At 36.0% G+C, this 13,963-nt stretch overlaps 1 protein-coding gene across 3 annotated transcripts in view; it reads right to left on the bottom strand.

Moving 5' to 3' along the window:
- Positions 1 to 13,963, bottom strand: part of DCLRE1A (DNA cross-link repair 1A) — a 33,632-nt gene that overhangs the window by 14,938 nt on the left and 4,731 nt on the right. For 2 of the 3 annotated variants that reach the window (XM_043985448.1, XM_043985449.1), the window contains exons 3-8: positions 10,443 to 12,107; positions 9,116 to 9,249; positions 8,642 to 8,760; positions 4,637 to 4,780; positions 2,919 to 3,064; positions 534 to 688 (exon numbers count right to left, since the gene is read on the bottom strand). In XM_043985448.1, the coding sequence (XP_043841383.1) occupies positions 534 to 688; positions 2,919 to 3,064; positions 4,637 to 4,780; positions 8,642 to 8,760; positions 9,116 to 9,249; positions 10,443 to 12,107 (2,363 nt within the window). Of the gene's footprint in view, positions 1 to 533; positions 689 to 2,918; positions 3,065 to 4,219; positions 4,279 to 4,636; positions 4,781 to 8,641; positions 8,761 to 9,115; positions 9,250 to 10,442; positions 12,108 to 13,963 lie in introns of those variants that run through there. The other variant, XM_043985450.1, reaches the window with a different exon arrangement.

The following is a 13,963-nucleotide window of genomic DNA, read 5'->3' as shown; positions in this document are numbered from 1 at the left end:
ACTTTGAATAATGAGCCCATGATTTAAAAAAAAATATGTTTAGAAAGTAACATTATTGGTAAAGACTGAGATTTGTATGTGCATTGAAATTTTTAGGTACCACAGACTAATGAAAATCAGCTATAAAAGTGTCATCATCCACATTCATGGAGCGTTGAGTAACTAGGCCAAAAGGAATGGTTTTCCTCCTCCACAGAGAGGCCCAAAATATTTACTCCCTTTCTATAGTAAAATGACAGTACTGTAAACAAGGTAGCATATATCACTATAATAAGCATCAAGAAGGTATTTACTATAACCAGCCTATTAAACCACTTCTTAAAATTCCTTAAACAAGTCTACTTTGGAAGACCTATTACTTTGGCCCAGAATAACTTGAAAGTCAATTTCTGTTTTATCCTGTTTTGATGGGTCTTTAAAATATATATGAATTTCACTTGCTTTATGATCTTACAAGTCAATGAACAAAACCTGGCAAGTAGAAAGCTCTCAAGATACAGTAATACAAAACAAGTATATATTTGAAGAATTACCTTAAAATTAACTTGCATCATGGGAAGAAGGTGTACTAATGCACTGCTCCAGTCTGTAGTAATGAGAGAATTAACTTCTTGAAGCTCTAAGCACTGTAGTGTTTTGAATTTTTCCTGGGACATGCTCACTTTGGAACCTAAAACATCAGCAATTGCTACAGGAAAAGAAATGAAATTAAAATATGATTAAAATAATTAACCTGAAGTTAAAACTAGATTTAAAAAAAATTCACTAATACAGAATTTTTGTAATACCACCTCTGAAAAAAACAAAAGAATATTATTAGGTAAATTATATTAAATAAATTGTTGGAAAGGCAAAGATGACTTTGTTCAAGTGGTGGAGAATGATAAGAAATGCAGATAACACTGACTCTAAAGAGTTACAAGAAACCTCAGAAACCACTAGTTCAATCCATACCTTTAAAATATATATGAATTTCACTTGCTTTATGATCTTACAAGTCAATGAATAAAATCTACTTACCACCTCAGGGAGGGGGGAGGGAAGGAAGGAGGGATAGATAGAATTTGAAACTCAAAACTTTAATGAGGGAAGAACACCTCTGAGGCAGCCTGTTTTACTTTTTTTTTTTAATAAACATTTTTACTTAAAGTTTTGAGTTCCAAATTCTATCTATCCCTCCTTCCTTCCCTCTCCGCTCCCTGAGGTGGTAAGCAATCAGATACAGGTTATACATGTGCAATTATGTAAAACATTACCATATTAGTCATTTTATATAAGAAAACAAATAAAAGGAAAAAATGAAATAAAGTGAAAAATAGCATGCTTCAGTCTGTCTGTGTTAAATCAATATCAGTTTTTTCTTTGGAGATGGACAGTATGCTTCATCATTAGTCCTTTGGGATTGTCTTCGATCACTGTATTGCTGAGAATAGTTAAGTCATTCACAGTTCTTCATCAAACAATACTGCTGTCACTGTGCATAACATTCTCCCAGTTCTGCTCACTTCACTATACATCAGTTTATACAAGTCTTTCCGGGTCTTACTGAAGTCATCCTACTTGTCATTTCTTATAGCACAATAATATTCCATCACCATCATATACCACAGCTTGTTTTTAGCCATTCCCCACAAAAAGAGCTGCTATAAATATTTTTGTATAAAGAGGTATTTGTCTCTTTTTGGGGATGTCTCTGGGAGATAAACCTAGCAGTGGTATTGTTGGATCAAAAGTTATGCAGTTTTATAGCCCTTTGGACATAATTCCAAATCGTTCTCCAGAATGGTTGCATCTTTCCACAACTCCACCAACAGTGGATTAGTTTTCCAGTTTTCTCACATCCCCCTTTCAATATCCAATATATTCCTTTTTTGTTGTATTTGCCACTCTGATAGGTGTGAGGTGGTACCTCAGAGTTGTTTAATTAGATTTCTCTGATCAATAGTGATTTAGAGCATTTTTTCCTATAACCATAGATAGTTTTAATTTCTTTGTCTGAAAACTGCCTGTTCATATCTTTGGACCATTTATCAACTGGGGAATGACTTTTGTATTTTTATAAATTTTACTCAGCTCTCTATATATTTGAGAAACGAGGCCTTTATCAGTGATACTTGTTGCAAAAATTCTTTCCCAGTTTTCTGCTTTCCTGATAATTTTGGTTACAATGGTTTTGTTTGTGCAAAAGCTTTTTAATTTTATATAATCAAAATTATCTATTTTATATTTTGTAATGCTCTCTATATCTTATCCTAAATTCTTTCCCTGTCCATAAATCTGACAGATAAACTATTCCATATTCTCTTACTTTGCTTATGGTATCACCTTTATGTGTAAATCATGTACGCATTTTGACCTTATTTTAGTATACAGTGTGAGATGTTGGTTTATACCTAGTTTCTGTCATACTATTTTCCAGTTTTCCTATGGCTATTTTAGGACTAACAGACAAAGGGATACACTTCATAAGATACTAAAGGAGCACAAAAATTAATTATCAAAAGACTTTACTAACTCCAAAAACGACTGAGGAAGCAAAAAAGTTATAGCATCATTAAGTAAAATACTTAGTTTCTATTGGTCTGGCAGGAAGGAAAATAATTAAATCACAATCATCTTTAAGAAATATGAAGACATTTCAACTTAGATTAATAATGTCAGGAAATTAAACGCTAATGGAGTATGAGAGTTCTCAAAGCAGCTTCTAAATATCAAGAATATGAAAAACATGCATCTTAAAATACATCAACTATGCTAAATATTTTAAAGTTGAAATAAATTTTATATAAATTTTATCTTTAGCTCAAAAAGTAAAAATCCAATTCTTTGGGGGAATTTAACAGAGAAAAGTACTACACAAGAAGAATCAGACCAATATATATTGAGGTAAACAGATATAGATACATGCTACCACATACCTAGGAATAATTTTTCTTTTCCAATAGAATAAGTACCGCAGACAACAAGAGTACGTGGGGATAGGGTTACAGTCTCAAAGGCAATGTTGATAGCAAACTGGATAACTTCTTGCTGAGAAGGAAAAGTATATTCTGGGCTGCAATATCTGAAATATAGAAATGGGATATGTATACATAAATAAATATCATGCATTAAGCAGTATGCTGTTTCAACAAATGAATACTGACAAAATTACATATAAGCAGTTGTAGATTATACTAATATCACTGCAGCTTTCTTAATTATCTGCTGCTATTCCATTAGTTCTAAGCTATAGTAATTGAGTTAAATTCAGACATTTACAAATCACCATGAAAAAAGTACCGGTGATTTCTTGACATATTCTAAACTTTTGATATTGTTTTCTTCATAAATTTCATGCCAATATACTACTGACTATTCAGACTCTCTGAGGAATATTTTTATCTAGTAACTTGTTTTTATCATGCTATCTAGGTTTCAATTTTTTAAAATTTTAGTCATAAAAGAAAATGTTATTTTAAAAAACTACATTTGGACTAAAACACTCAATCTGGGGGTTTTTTTGTGTATAGTCCAAGAATCAAAGAACTTAATTTGAACAGTAAATTAATTACATAATTACTGCAGTGCCTCATTATGTCATGGAGCTTACCAAAATTTATGCCAGTATAACACAAGTTCTGGTAGGTCTACTAAATGAGAAAGGTCTAAGTGTGAAACTGGTTCTTGACCTCCTAAGTATAAGTTCCTTAAGGGTTTGGACTGTTTGCATTTGCTTCTGCTCTCAGGCCATCCTTCTCTTCTCCCTCTCTGTGAATTTAGATCCTACTCTTGGGTTCCTTATTTTTCTAGAGGCCTCAGCCTTACCTTATCACTTCATGCTATCTCCTCACCAGTATGCTGCATGTCCCCTTCACCCAATTTCCAATACCCCTATATGTTTTATCTTCCAACTTTAGAATATAAGCTCCTTGAGGGCAAGAACTCTCTTGCTTGCTCATATTGCTCAGTAACAGTTCCTGCCACATAGAAAGTGTTTAATAAATGCCCTATGTATTCCCACCAGTTAGCACTCGTAGCATATCAAGATAAATACTTATTAGACTAGGCTAGATTCTATTCAAGGCATCATAAAAGCTAGACAACACCCCATCTGTCCAGATATATAATACTATGTAAACATCACCTGTGGACTATAAGGGCAGCTAGGAGGTGCGTGGATAGAGTCCTAGGCCTGGAGTCAGGAAGACTCATCTTCCTGGGTTCAAATCTGGCCTTAGACATTAACTGTGTGACCCTTGGCAGGTGACTTAACCCAGTTTGCCTCAGTTTCCTCATCTGTAGAAACGGAAAAGGAAGTGGCAAACTATTCCAGTATTTTTGCTAAGAAAACCCCAAATGGGGTCACAAAGAGTTAGATAAAACTGAAAACATCTGAACAACAACAAACAATAAATCATTTACGATGCATTCAAATTAGTGATATACCTGAGAATTCAACTTTATCAAGTACTCAAATAACATCTGAATTTCAATAGTTTGACAAATTACATAGTTTCCAAATATAAATGTCACCAAAAAAATGACATTTAACAACCAATGGAGCACTTTTCCATGAAGGAGCAAAGTAAGCAGAACCCCACTGGGTTATACAGTCACTGAAAAAAAGAGTAATACACAAATAAAACCCTCTTACGTTGTGTCTAAGTAAAGTGTGTGGACTTTCTGGTTGGCGAGAAGAGAATAGCGTTCCATGGAAGGATCTGCTCTGAAATCTCCAGTATGCAATGTAACAGTTCCATTTGGAAGATAAAAAAGGATCATAACAGCACCTGGACAACTAAATGCCAAAACATTATAAAGGTACATTCTTGCAAAATGCCCCCTTTGGTGACAATGAATTAACATTTTATTAATCAATCATAATGCAAAATTGAACTACATAGTAAAAAAATTCAACTCTTTAAGTAAAAAGTGTAGTGTTTGAAGATTATTAGGAGATTTGGAAATATTCAAAATTGTGGGAAGCAAGAGGCTTCTGAGTAAAGTAAATCACAAGGAAGGAAAGTCACTATTTTGGACCAAAACTTGGCTCTTCTTAATGTCCTAACAAAAAATGATTGTGGTGGAGGCAGCAGGAGAGTGAAAAGAATCCTTGATTGAGGGTCACAGAACTTGCATTCTAATCCCAGTTCTGCTACTTCCATCTACATGACCCTGAATAAGGTACATAGCATCTCTAGACCTAAATTTCTTCATCTTTAAAATGAAGGCATTGGACCAGATGGTTTCTAAGGTCCCTCCCAGTTCTAAATCTATGTTGTTAGAACCAGAGTTAGAAGATCTACATGTATAACTTCAGGCAAAACATTTCACCACATGGAAGACTATTTTCCTTGTCTGAAAACTGTAAATCTTATGTGCATTACAAACATGTACTTGCCTTTCAGGGTTACTAAGAGGATCAAATGGAAAAAGTATATAAAATGGTACAAATTGTCAGGTCAAGAAGCATTAACAGTGTATCACATGCCAGACAGTGTGTTAAGGGTCAGGGACACAAAGAAGGGCAACGGACAGTGCCCTCAAGGAACTCCCAGGATAACTGGGGCCACAACATGCAATAATTTATGTATGAACAAAAAAATAGAAGAAATTGGAGATAATCTCAGAAGAAAGGCACTAAGGTTAATGAGCACTAGGAAAGATTTCTTGCAGAAGGTGGGATTTTAGCTCAGACTTGAAGGAAACAAGGAGGCAGAGAAAAAGAGAAGCCTCAAAAAAGTGGTGGACAAATAAATAAGTAAATGAATAAACAAACAAATAAATGAATAAATGGATGAAGATAGATAGATAAAATGGAGAACAACCAATGAAAATGCACTGAACTAGGAAATGAAGCGTCTTGTTTGAAGGACAGCGAGGAAGCCAGTGTCATTGAATTATAGAGTGGAAAAAACTGTAAGAAGGTTGGAAAGATACATTCACATTATGAAGGGAATTAAAAGTCAGAGGATTATTTATTTGACCCTGCAGGTTAACTGGGAATCACTCTTGGAGTGGGGGAGGGCAGAAGGGAGGACATGGTCAGAACTATACTTGAGGAATATCTTTTTTTTCTTTTTTTTTGGTGAGGCGATTGGGGTTAAGTGACTTGCCCAGGGTCACACGGCTAGTAAGTGTCAAGTGTCTGAGGCTGGATTTGAACTCAGGTACTCCTGACTCCAGGGCCGGTGCTCTATCCACTGCGCCACCTAGCTGCCCTGAGGAATATCAATTTAACAGCTAAGTAGAAGTTGGTGTGGAGTGGGAAGAGACTTGAGACAGGGAGACCAAACTGTAGCAGGCTATTGCAATAGTCTAGTCTTGAGGCACTGAGGGCCTTTAGCAGTGTGTTGGCATTGTCAGCGAAGGAGGTATGTATGAGAAATGTAACAAATAAACAAGACTTGGCAAGTAATGTAGATGGGGGAGGGGTGAAAGAGAATGAGGAATGACACCTAGGTTTCAGCCTAGTTGGTGGGTACCCTTGACAGTTATAAGAAAGTTAAGATAAGGGCAGGGTTTTGGAGGAAAGACAATGATTCCAATTTTGGACATTTAAGATATCTAATAGGTGATTGGGGATAGGACACCAGAGGTCAAGAGAGGTTGGGGGCTGGGAAAATAGATATGAAAAACATGTGCAAAGAGGTGACAACTTGAATCCATGAGAACTGATGAAATCACCAAACTAAATAGTATAAAAGGTGAAGGGAAGAGGGGACAGGAGACAGGACTGAGCCTTGGGAGATACCTACAACAGGCAAAACCTGGATGAAGATATAGTAAAGGAGATTGAGAAGGAAGGAGGAAAAGGAAGGGAAGAAACATTTATAGAGCATCTATCCATGCCAAGCACTGTGCTGACTGGTGCCTGGCATAAAGTAGTGCTTTTTAAAAAAACAAATATTATTTCATTTGAGAAGGAACAGTAAGAAGGGGGAGAACCATGAGAGGTACCATGACAGGTCTTAGTTTCCCTAAGCCAATATCTTTTTTTTTTTTTTTTGGTGAGGTAATTGGGGTTAAGTGACTTGCCCAGGGTCACACACCTAGTAAGTGTCAAGGGTTTGAGGCTGGATTTGAACTCAGGTCCTCCTGAATCCAGGGCTGGTGCTCTATCCACTGTGCCACCTAGCTGCCCCTAAGCCAATATCTTTTAATATTATTTAATGACAAGGCATTAATCAAATATTTTTTAGGGTAGACAAGTTTCAGCCCTTCTTAGAGTACCCTTGGATAATTCCTTAGGGAATATTTCTCTCTGGTCAGCTCCCAGCAAAAAAGTCATGCCGGGGGCCCATCCTTAGTTCCTAAATAAACTAGTTCAAAACCATATTTTCTTGTGTGTGTGTGCGTGTGTGTGCATGCACACATAGACTTTTTTTTATCTCAGTAACGACCTTGATAGGACCATGGAGGTTTGCTCTTCTGGGCAACTTATTCAAACTGATTCAACAATTAAGACCTAGTGATAATTAAATGGACAAGAACACAAATCAACAAGTAATGAGGTAACATATAAGTAAAATCATTCTCATCTGACTTTAACCTTCAGTGTCTCTTTTAAATTCTCCTTATCACGAGTGTTCTTAAATTTGCAACCACTAAAAATAATAATGATGGTGGTGGTGGTGATGATAATAATACCCTCACATTTATGTAGTGTTTGAAAGCATACAAGAGTGATAAAATGGGACCAGTTCTATATCATATTGGCAATAATATATGGTTAATACTTTATATTTCATAGCTGGAATGAAAATAAATTAAAAGGAAAAACTAAAAAAGGAAAAACAGAGACAGCTGGCAATAATAACCAAGTAAATATTGCCCCCACAATTCCACTAAACTTTAATTCCCAAATTCAATTTCAATTCCAGGAAAACAAGCTTCCTAAGGTTTAAGATTACCAATAGCCTGAAATTTACATGAAGGAAATCTCAGGGGAACTGAGAACATGCTTACCTGGTAACATAAACTTAATTGGCACTAATGAAAAAACAGTATATATGTTGAAAGGGAGGATGATAACTTATAACTTCAGTTATGAAAGTTATTATCTAAAAAGATATAAAGAATAGCATCAACAACAGGCAAGTCTACTTTTATCTGGCAATTAAATATTTAAGAAAAATAATGAACTCTTCTCTGTTAAAAACCGTTCAGGGGGCAGCTAAGTAGCACAGTAGATAAAGCACTGGCGCTGGATTCAGGAGGACCTGAGTTCAAATTCGGCCTCAGACACTTGACACTTATTAGATGTGTGACCCTGGGCACTTAACTCTCATTGCCCTGCCCCCCCAAAACAAACAAACAAAAAAACCACCAGTTCAGATACAAGTTGGCCTAGAGGTAAAATGATAGTTAGGATAATTCCCAGAGATTCCCTTCACACAAAGAAAAGTGATTCCCTTCACTTCAACAATTCCTGATTCTATGATAAGTTCATCTAACACTGTATTTAGAGGAAGAACATATATTCCTCATAAAGTAATGTGGTAGTTTTTAAAAAATAGTTGTTTAAGTAGTTGTTAGTTATTTGAATACTTATTTAAAAACGAGTTGAACTTTCCGAATTGGTAGATGCTCAAAACTAGCCAATTATTCTTTTCTTATTTGAAAAATAACCCTCTTTTGAAGTAACTTTCATACTTACTGATTAGCATCAAGCAAAACAACTTTGATACCATTTATTATACACACAGTGTCCATTGGCAGGGGATGGAGGTATTGTTCTTGCACACAAAGCTTACTCTTTACCAAATTGCTTGTTATCTGAAAAATAGGAAGTATTTGTTATAGCTACATTAAAAGTTTAAACGTGATTAATATGTCCTTTCTTCCTCAAATTTGGATCCAAATTCTTTAGAGAATATATTAATGTCCACAAGTACTGGAAAGGTAATTAAGAGGGTCACAGCTCAGCACCAGTCATGATACTAACACTGTCCTGCAATTAGTAACTTTTAAAAAGAGTTTAGAGGTTAATAGGAAGCTTTTAGTTATTTCTTTTCTAGAATGGATAAAAGCCCAATTATTATTCTCTTCAATCAAGTTGCTTATACAGTTATAGATGTTTCACAAATGCTTTCATGCTAATCTTATGCCACAAAGCTTTTCATCCTCTTACCTTACTACAATAAACTGGAAATGTACATTTTTTTGACAAGCCAGCGTAATGGTCGGAATGAAAATGTGTGAGAAAATAGGCTGTGCAACCCTCTATTTCTCCATATTGAAAGGCATCAACTGTAAAGCTAGTTCCTAAAATTAAAAAAAAAAATTGCAAGTAGAAGAAAGGTCATATAGGATCCAATATATTCAATTAGAAGCTAATGCAGTATCATTTATTACTCTCAGTTCTCCAGGCCATTTCTAAACATTTGTTCTCCTTTGCCAAAAGCCCTGCTGACTGTAGAAATACAAGGAATGGTGACACTCTTGGGCAAAATAATGATACTAAGTAGACTGAAAGGTCTGTTGTAAAGCTTTCTTTATAAATAACTACATCAAATAAGGCAAAGCGTTATGATATTAGTCAATTTTTAGATATACTAATACTTATATTAATACTTGTATTTATGGTAATCTTTTACTTCTAGAATAATTGACAAAAAAAGTATAAGTTCTTGTATCTAATGAGCACTGATGTTATAAAAGCATGCAAAGAAACAATCTCACAAAATCTGCCTAGTGCTTCAGTATTAATGTGCAATATGAAAAGTCTTGGCTGAATCTACAATGAAAATCAATCATGTTAATTTTGTCCTAAAATTAAATGGCTTTATGAGGTACACAAAACGGTATGTACATTTATGTGTCTGTGTTTACACACACACACACACACTCAAGGCTAAAATATAAACACAGAATAGCATAGTGACAAAGAGCCAGAGCTAGAAAGGACCTTAGAGGTTATATAGTACAATGTTGTCACCTTAGGATAAGAAAACTGAAGCCTGGAGAGTCTGTGACTTACCTAAGGTCACAAAGGTAGTAATAAGCAGAGCCAGTATAGGAATTAAGGTCCTCTACTTTGCCAGTGCTCTTTCCATTGCATCATGCTGCCTCCCTTAGACACATTTTTTTATGGGGATGGGCAGTTGATGCCAATTATAATTTGCTTTATATTCCATTTGGATCATGAAATTATTTACTTCAATTATATAATTCTCATGACATTTTCCTACTAAATCACCTATACTGTCTTCCCTTTAATATGAAAAACCAGAAAAACTTAGCTATAGTCTGATTTATGAAGCTAGGCAATATTATGTATAATATGTTGCAAAATAAATGGAAAAAGAGCCAACTTTAAATTTTCACAAGGTTCTCATGAATGATGTATTCATAAGCACACATACATTTTGAAAAAAGAGGCAAACAACCCAATGAAGCGAAAGAAGGGCACACGTGTGTATGATTTACTTTAAGTATGTATTATAATTTTAGTTTACCTGGTATTTTCTTATAGAAGGGGCATTTCTTTTCCCGCATTCCTCCTCCGGTACAAAATGAATCTTGCAACCTTGTTCTCCACCTCTGTGATCCACCTCTAGCTACTTTATTTGTCACTACTTCTCTCTTATTGATGAGCTCATCAGTTTCTTTCAATTGTCTCTTTTTTTCTATTATAGCTGCCTTTCTAAACCTTTTTCTTCTTTGTGACCCTTCGCAGGATGATTCCACAGAGGTTTTAGTTCTATTTAAGTTGTGTATTTCAAGTTCCAAATCACCCAGAGAGCCTTCCCTTTTCCTTTTGCTCTGTCCTGACCGCTTTTCATTAGGACTTGCATTTTTTGTTCTTTTCAAAGGACTTTTCTCTGGTGTTTTCTCTTCCTTTGCTTTTGGTGGTAACCCAAAAAACACACCTATATCCATTTGTTTTAATACTTTAGTAGAAGATGGTCTTGTGTTGGGAGTACCTGGCAGCAATATCTCTGTAGACATATGGGGAAGAGTTTTATTAGGTAAAACTTCCATGTCTAAAACTGAAGCCTTAGTACCTGGCTTATTATCCAATGCTTCCCTGTGGAAATTTATCATATAACTATTCCTTTTACCATAAAAGGATCTGTTTGATACTTCTATAATTTCACTTTGAGTTGACTGAGGAGAAAAAGTCTTTTCTTCCTTGCTTTCCAAGGACTTTGACATTTCACCGTTAAGTAATTGTTGAGAAGCCCAATTGCAATCAGCTGATTCTTCAGTAGATACACTCCCTCTACTTGATTGGGATGAGAACAATTTTGGCTCATCAGGGGCCTCTTTCTTGACTTGATAATTAGTAGAATTCAGCTCCCCAGCTAAAGAAGTTGGAAAGCATTTGAAATGATTAGTGGCACATGCTGGCTCACAAGACTTGATCCTCTCATTTTGGGAAACAGGTTTAGACAAATCACTTAAACTGCAGGCAACATTCAATTCTTCATCACATTCATTCTGGTTTATGTTCATTTTCCTGCAGTCAGGTTTATACTCCTCCTGTAAGGTTCCACAAAGTCTTCTAAACAAGATACAGCTGTCATCCTCGTCGTCTGTGCTGTAATTTTCAGAGTTTCCAGCCATAAACAGTTCCTTTTGCGAATCTTCTAGCTGCTCCTCTATATCATAAGTTTCTTCATCACTTTGGAGAGGAGAATAGGAGATTTCACAGTCACTGAGATCAGCTTCTGGCAGTGGAAGGTTCGAATGTTCTGAGCTGTTCTGTCTGTCTAATTCTCCATCAGCAAGAGGCAAACCAGAGCTCTCAAGTTTGTCATTATCAACAAATTCTGTGATCTGCATAGTCTGTTGGGGTTTTGAGATGTTTGTGGAAAATGAAATCTTTTTATTGGTTTCATTTGGAGATTGAAATTTTCTTGGATTCAGTGTTATCAACAAGGGATCATTTGAAACATTTTTTGCATTCCCTGCTTGTTTCTGACACCGAGTCCATCTTTCCTCAAGGCTACAGAGGAAGCCTGATTTAGTATCACTGGAATCAAGGAGCTTGCTGCTTGACACAGAAGTTGGAGAGCTAAAAAGACCATTCCCTGCTCTACTTTGAGCTAGGAGGAAATGGGCATAGCGTGTGTAATGAGAAGGAATAGTAGAAGTACAGAGAAGACCATCAGGACACTCTAAAAAAAATTTTTTTGTTGGAGAGAGAAAAAAAAATTAGGATCAAGTTAAAGAGTAGCTATATTTGCATGTCAAATCCAGTAAAATTTTTCAGAACCAATAGCCAACAATGTATTGGTATATTGTAACAATCAATGGATTTAGTCAGAAAAGCTGGGTTTAAATTAGAGGCTCTACTACTTACTATGCATGTGACCTTCGACATGTCACTTGACCTCGGTCTGTTTTTTGGTTTTTTTTGGTGAGGCAATTGGGGTTAAGTGACTTGCCCAGGGTCACGCAGCTAGTGAGTGTCAAATGTCTGAGGCCGGATTTGAACTCAGGTACTCCTGACTCCAGGGCCGGTGCTCTATCCACTGCGCCACCTAGCTGCCCCAGTTTCCTCAACTTTAAAATGAGAACTCGGGCAGCTAGGTGGCGCAGTGGATAGAGCACCGGCCCTGGAATCAGGAGTACCTGAGTTCAAATCCGGCCTCAGACACTTGACACTCACTAGCTGCGTGACCCTGGGCAAGTCACTTAACCCCAATTGCCTCACTAAAAAAAAAAAATGAGAACTCAACTAGATATTTTTTTTCTTATAGTTTGAAATCTTATGAACCTACTTTCAAATTGTAAAATATTAGCAGGCCCCAACCTTTCTCATTATATACTATTTTCCCTTCTACATTTTGCAATCCAGAAAAACTGGCTCTCTCTACTCCTCAAAGACAGCACACCATCTCCCACCTCTGTACCTTCTCACTGGCCATTCTCTATTCCTTCCTTACCTCTGCTTCAGAGTTCCCCTTGGTTAATCCACAAATACTTATTAAGTACATATGTGCCAGGCATTGTGCTGGGAGGTAGAGGGTGAGGGGTTACAAATACAAAGAATGAAAGAATACCTACTTACAATGAGTTTACATTCTAATGGAGATGTCAACAAGTACATATATACATAGATACATACACACATACACTTTCTCCCCAGCACAAACATAAAGTTAATACACACAATAAATACAAGGTAATTTGGGAGGGAAATTACTAGCATTTGGGGGGGGGGTAAAGAGATGAAGAAAGGCCTCTTTCAGAAAATGGTATCTGAGCCACTTCTTAAAAGGTAGAGAAAGACTAAATGGGAGGTAATAAGGAGATGCTGTATTCTAGGAATGAGACTGGTGTCAGAAAATCAAGTATTATGAGTGAGAACAGAGGGAAAGCCAATTTGGCAAGATCACAGAGAGTGTGAGGAGTAATATCCAATGAGTGGAAAAATAAGTATAGGTTGTGAAGGACTTTAAAAACTGAACAGTAAGTTTACATTTTATCCAGAGGAAACAGGAAGCAACTAAAATTGGTGAAGAAAGTCACAAGATCAGATCTGTGCTTAAGGAAAATGATTTTGGCAACGTGGGATGGACTGGAATGGGAAGAAACCTCGGGCAGGGAGACCAGTTAGGAGGTGGCTGCAATAACATAGGTGAGAGATGAGGAGGTCTTGAATGGATTTTCAACTGCTCTTTCTTTAAGATGCACCATCTTCTGCTTGAGCTTTTCTTGATTCCTCCCAGATAGTGATATCTGTGCACCTTCTCTCAAACTACTCCACATATGTATATATGAAAAACTTTGTACATATTTGTACTTATTCATTTTGCAATTATGCTATATATGTTTGTATATGTAAATACTCCCCCATTAAAATGTAAACTCTTTGTTAGTAGGGATTGTGTTATTCTTTGAACTTGTATCACTGGTGTGCTAATAAAATGTTTATCAGTTCTCCAAAAAAAAAAAAAAAAAGGTACACCATACATTCAAGCGTAATCTATATTATTAACATTTTCTCCATCACTTAAGTCTGGACAAT

The sequence above is a fragment of the Dromiciops gliroides genome, chromosome 2 (genome assembly GCF_019393635.1).
Source record: "Dromiciops gliroides isolate mDroGli1 chromosome 2, mDroGli1.pri, whole genome shotgun sequence".
NCBI lineage: Eukaryota > Metazoa > Chordata > Mammalia > Microbiotheria > Microbiotheriidae > Dromiciops > Dromiciops gliroides.
Note: the sequence above shows the minus strand (reverse complement) of the source record. Positions and strands in the feature narration are given on the sequence as shown.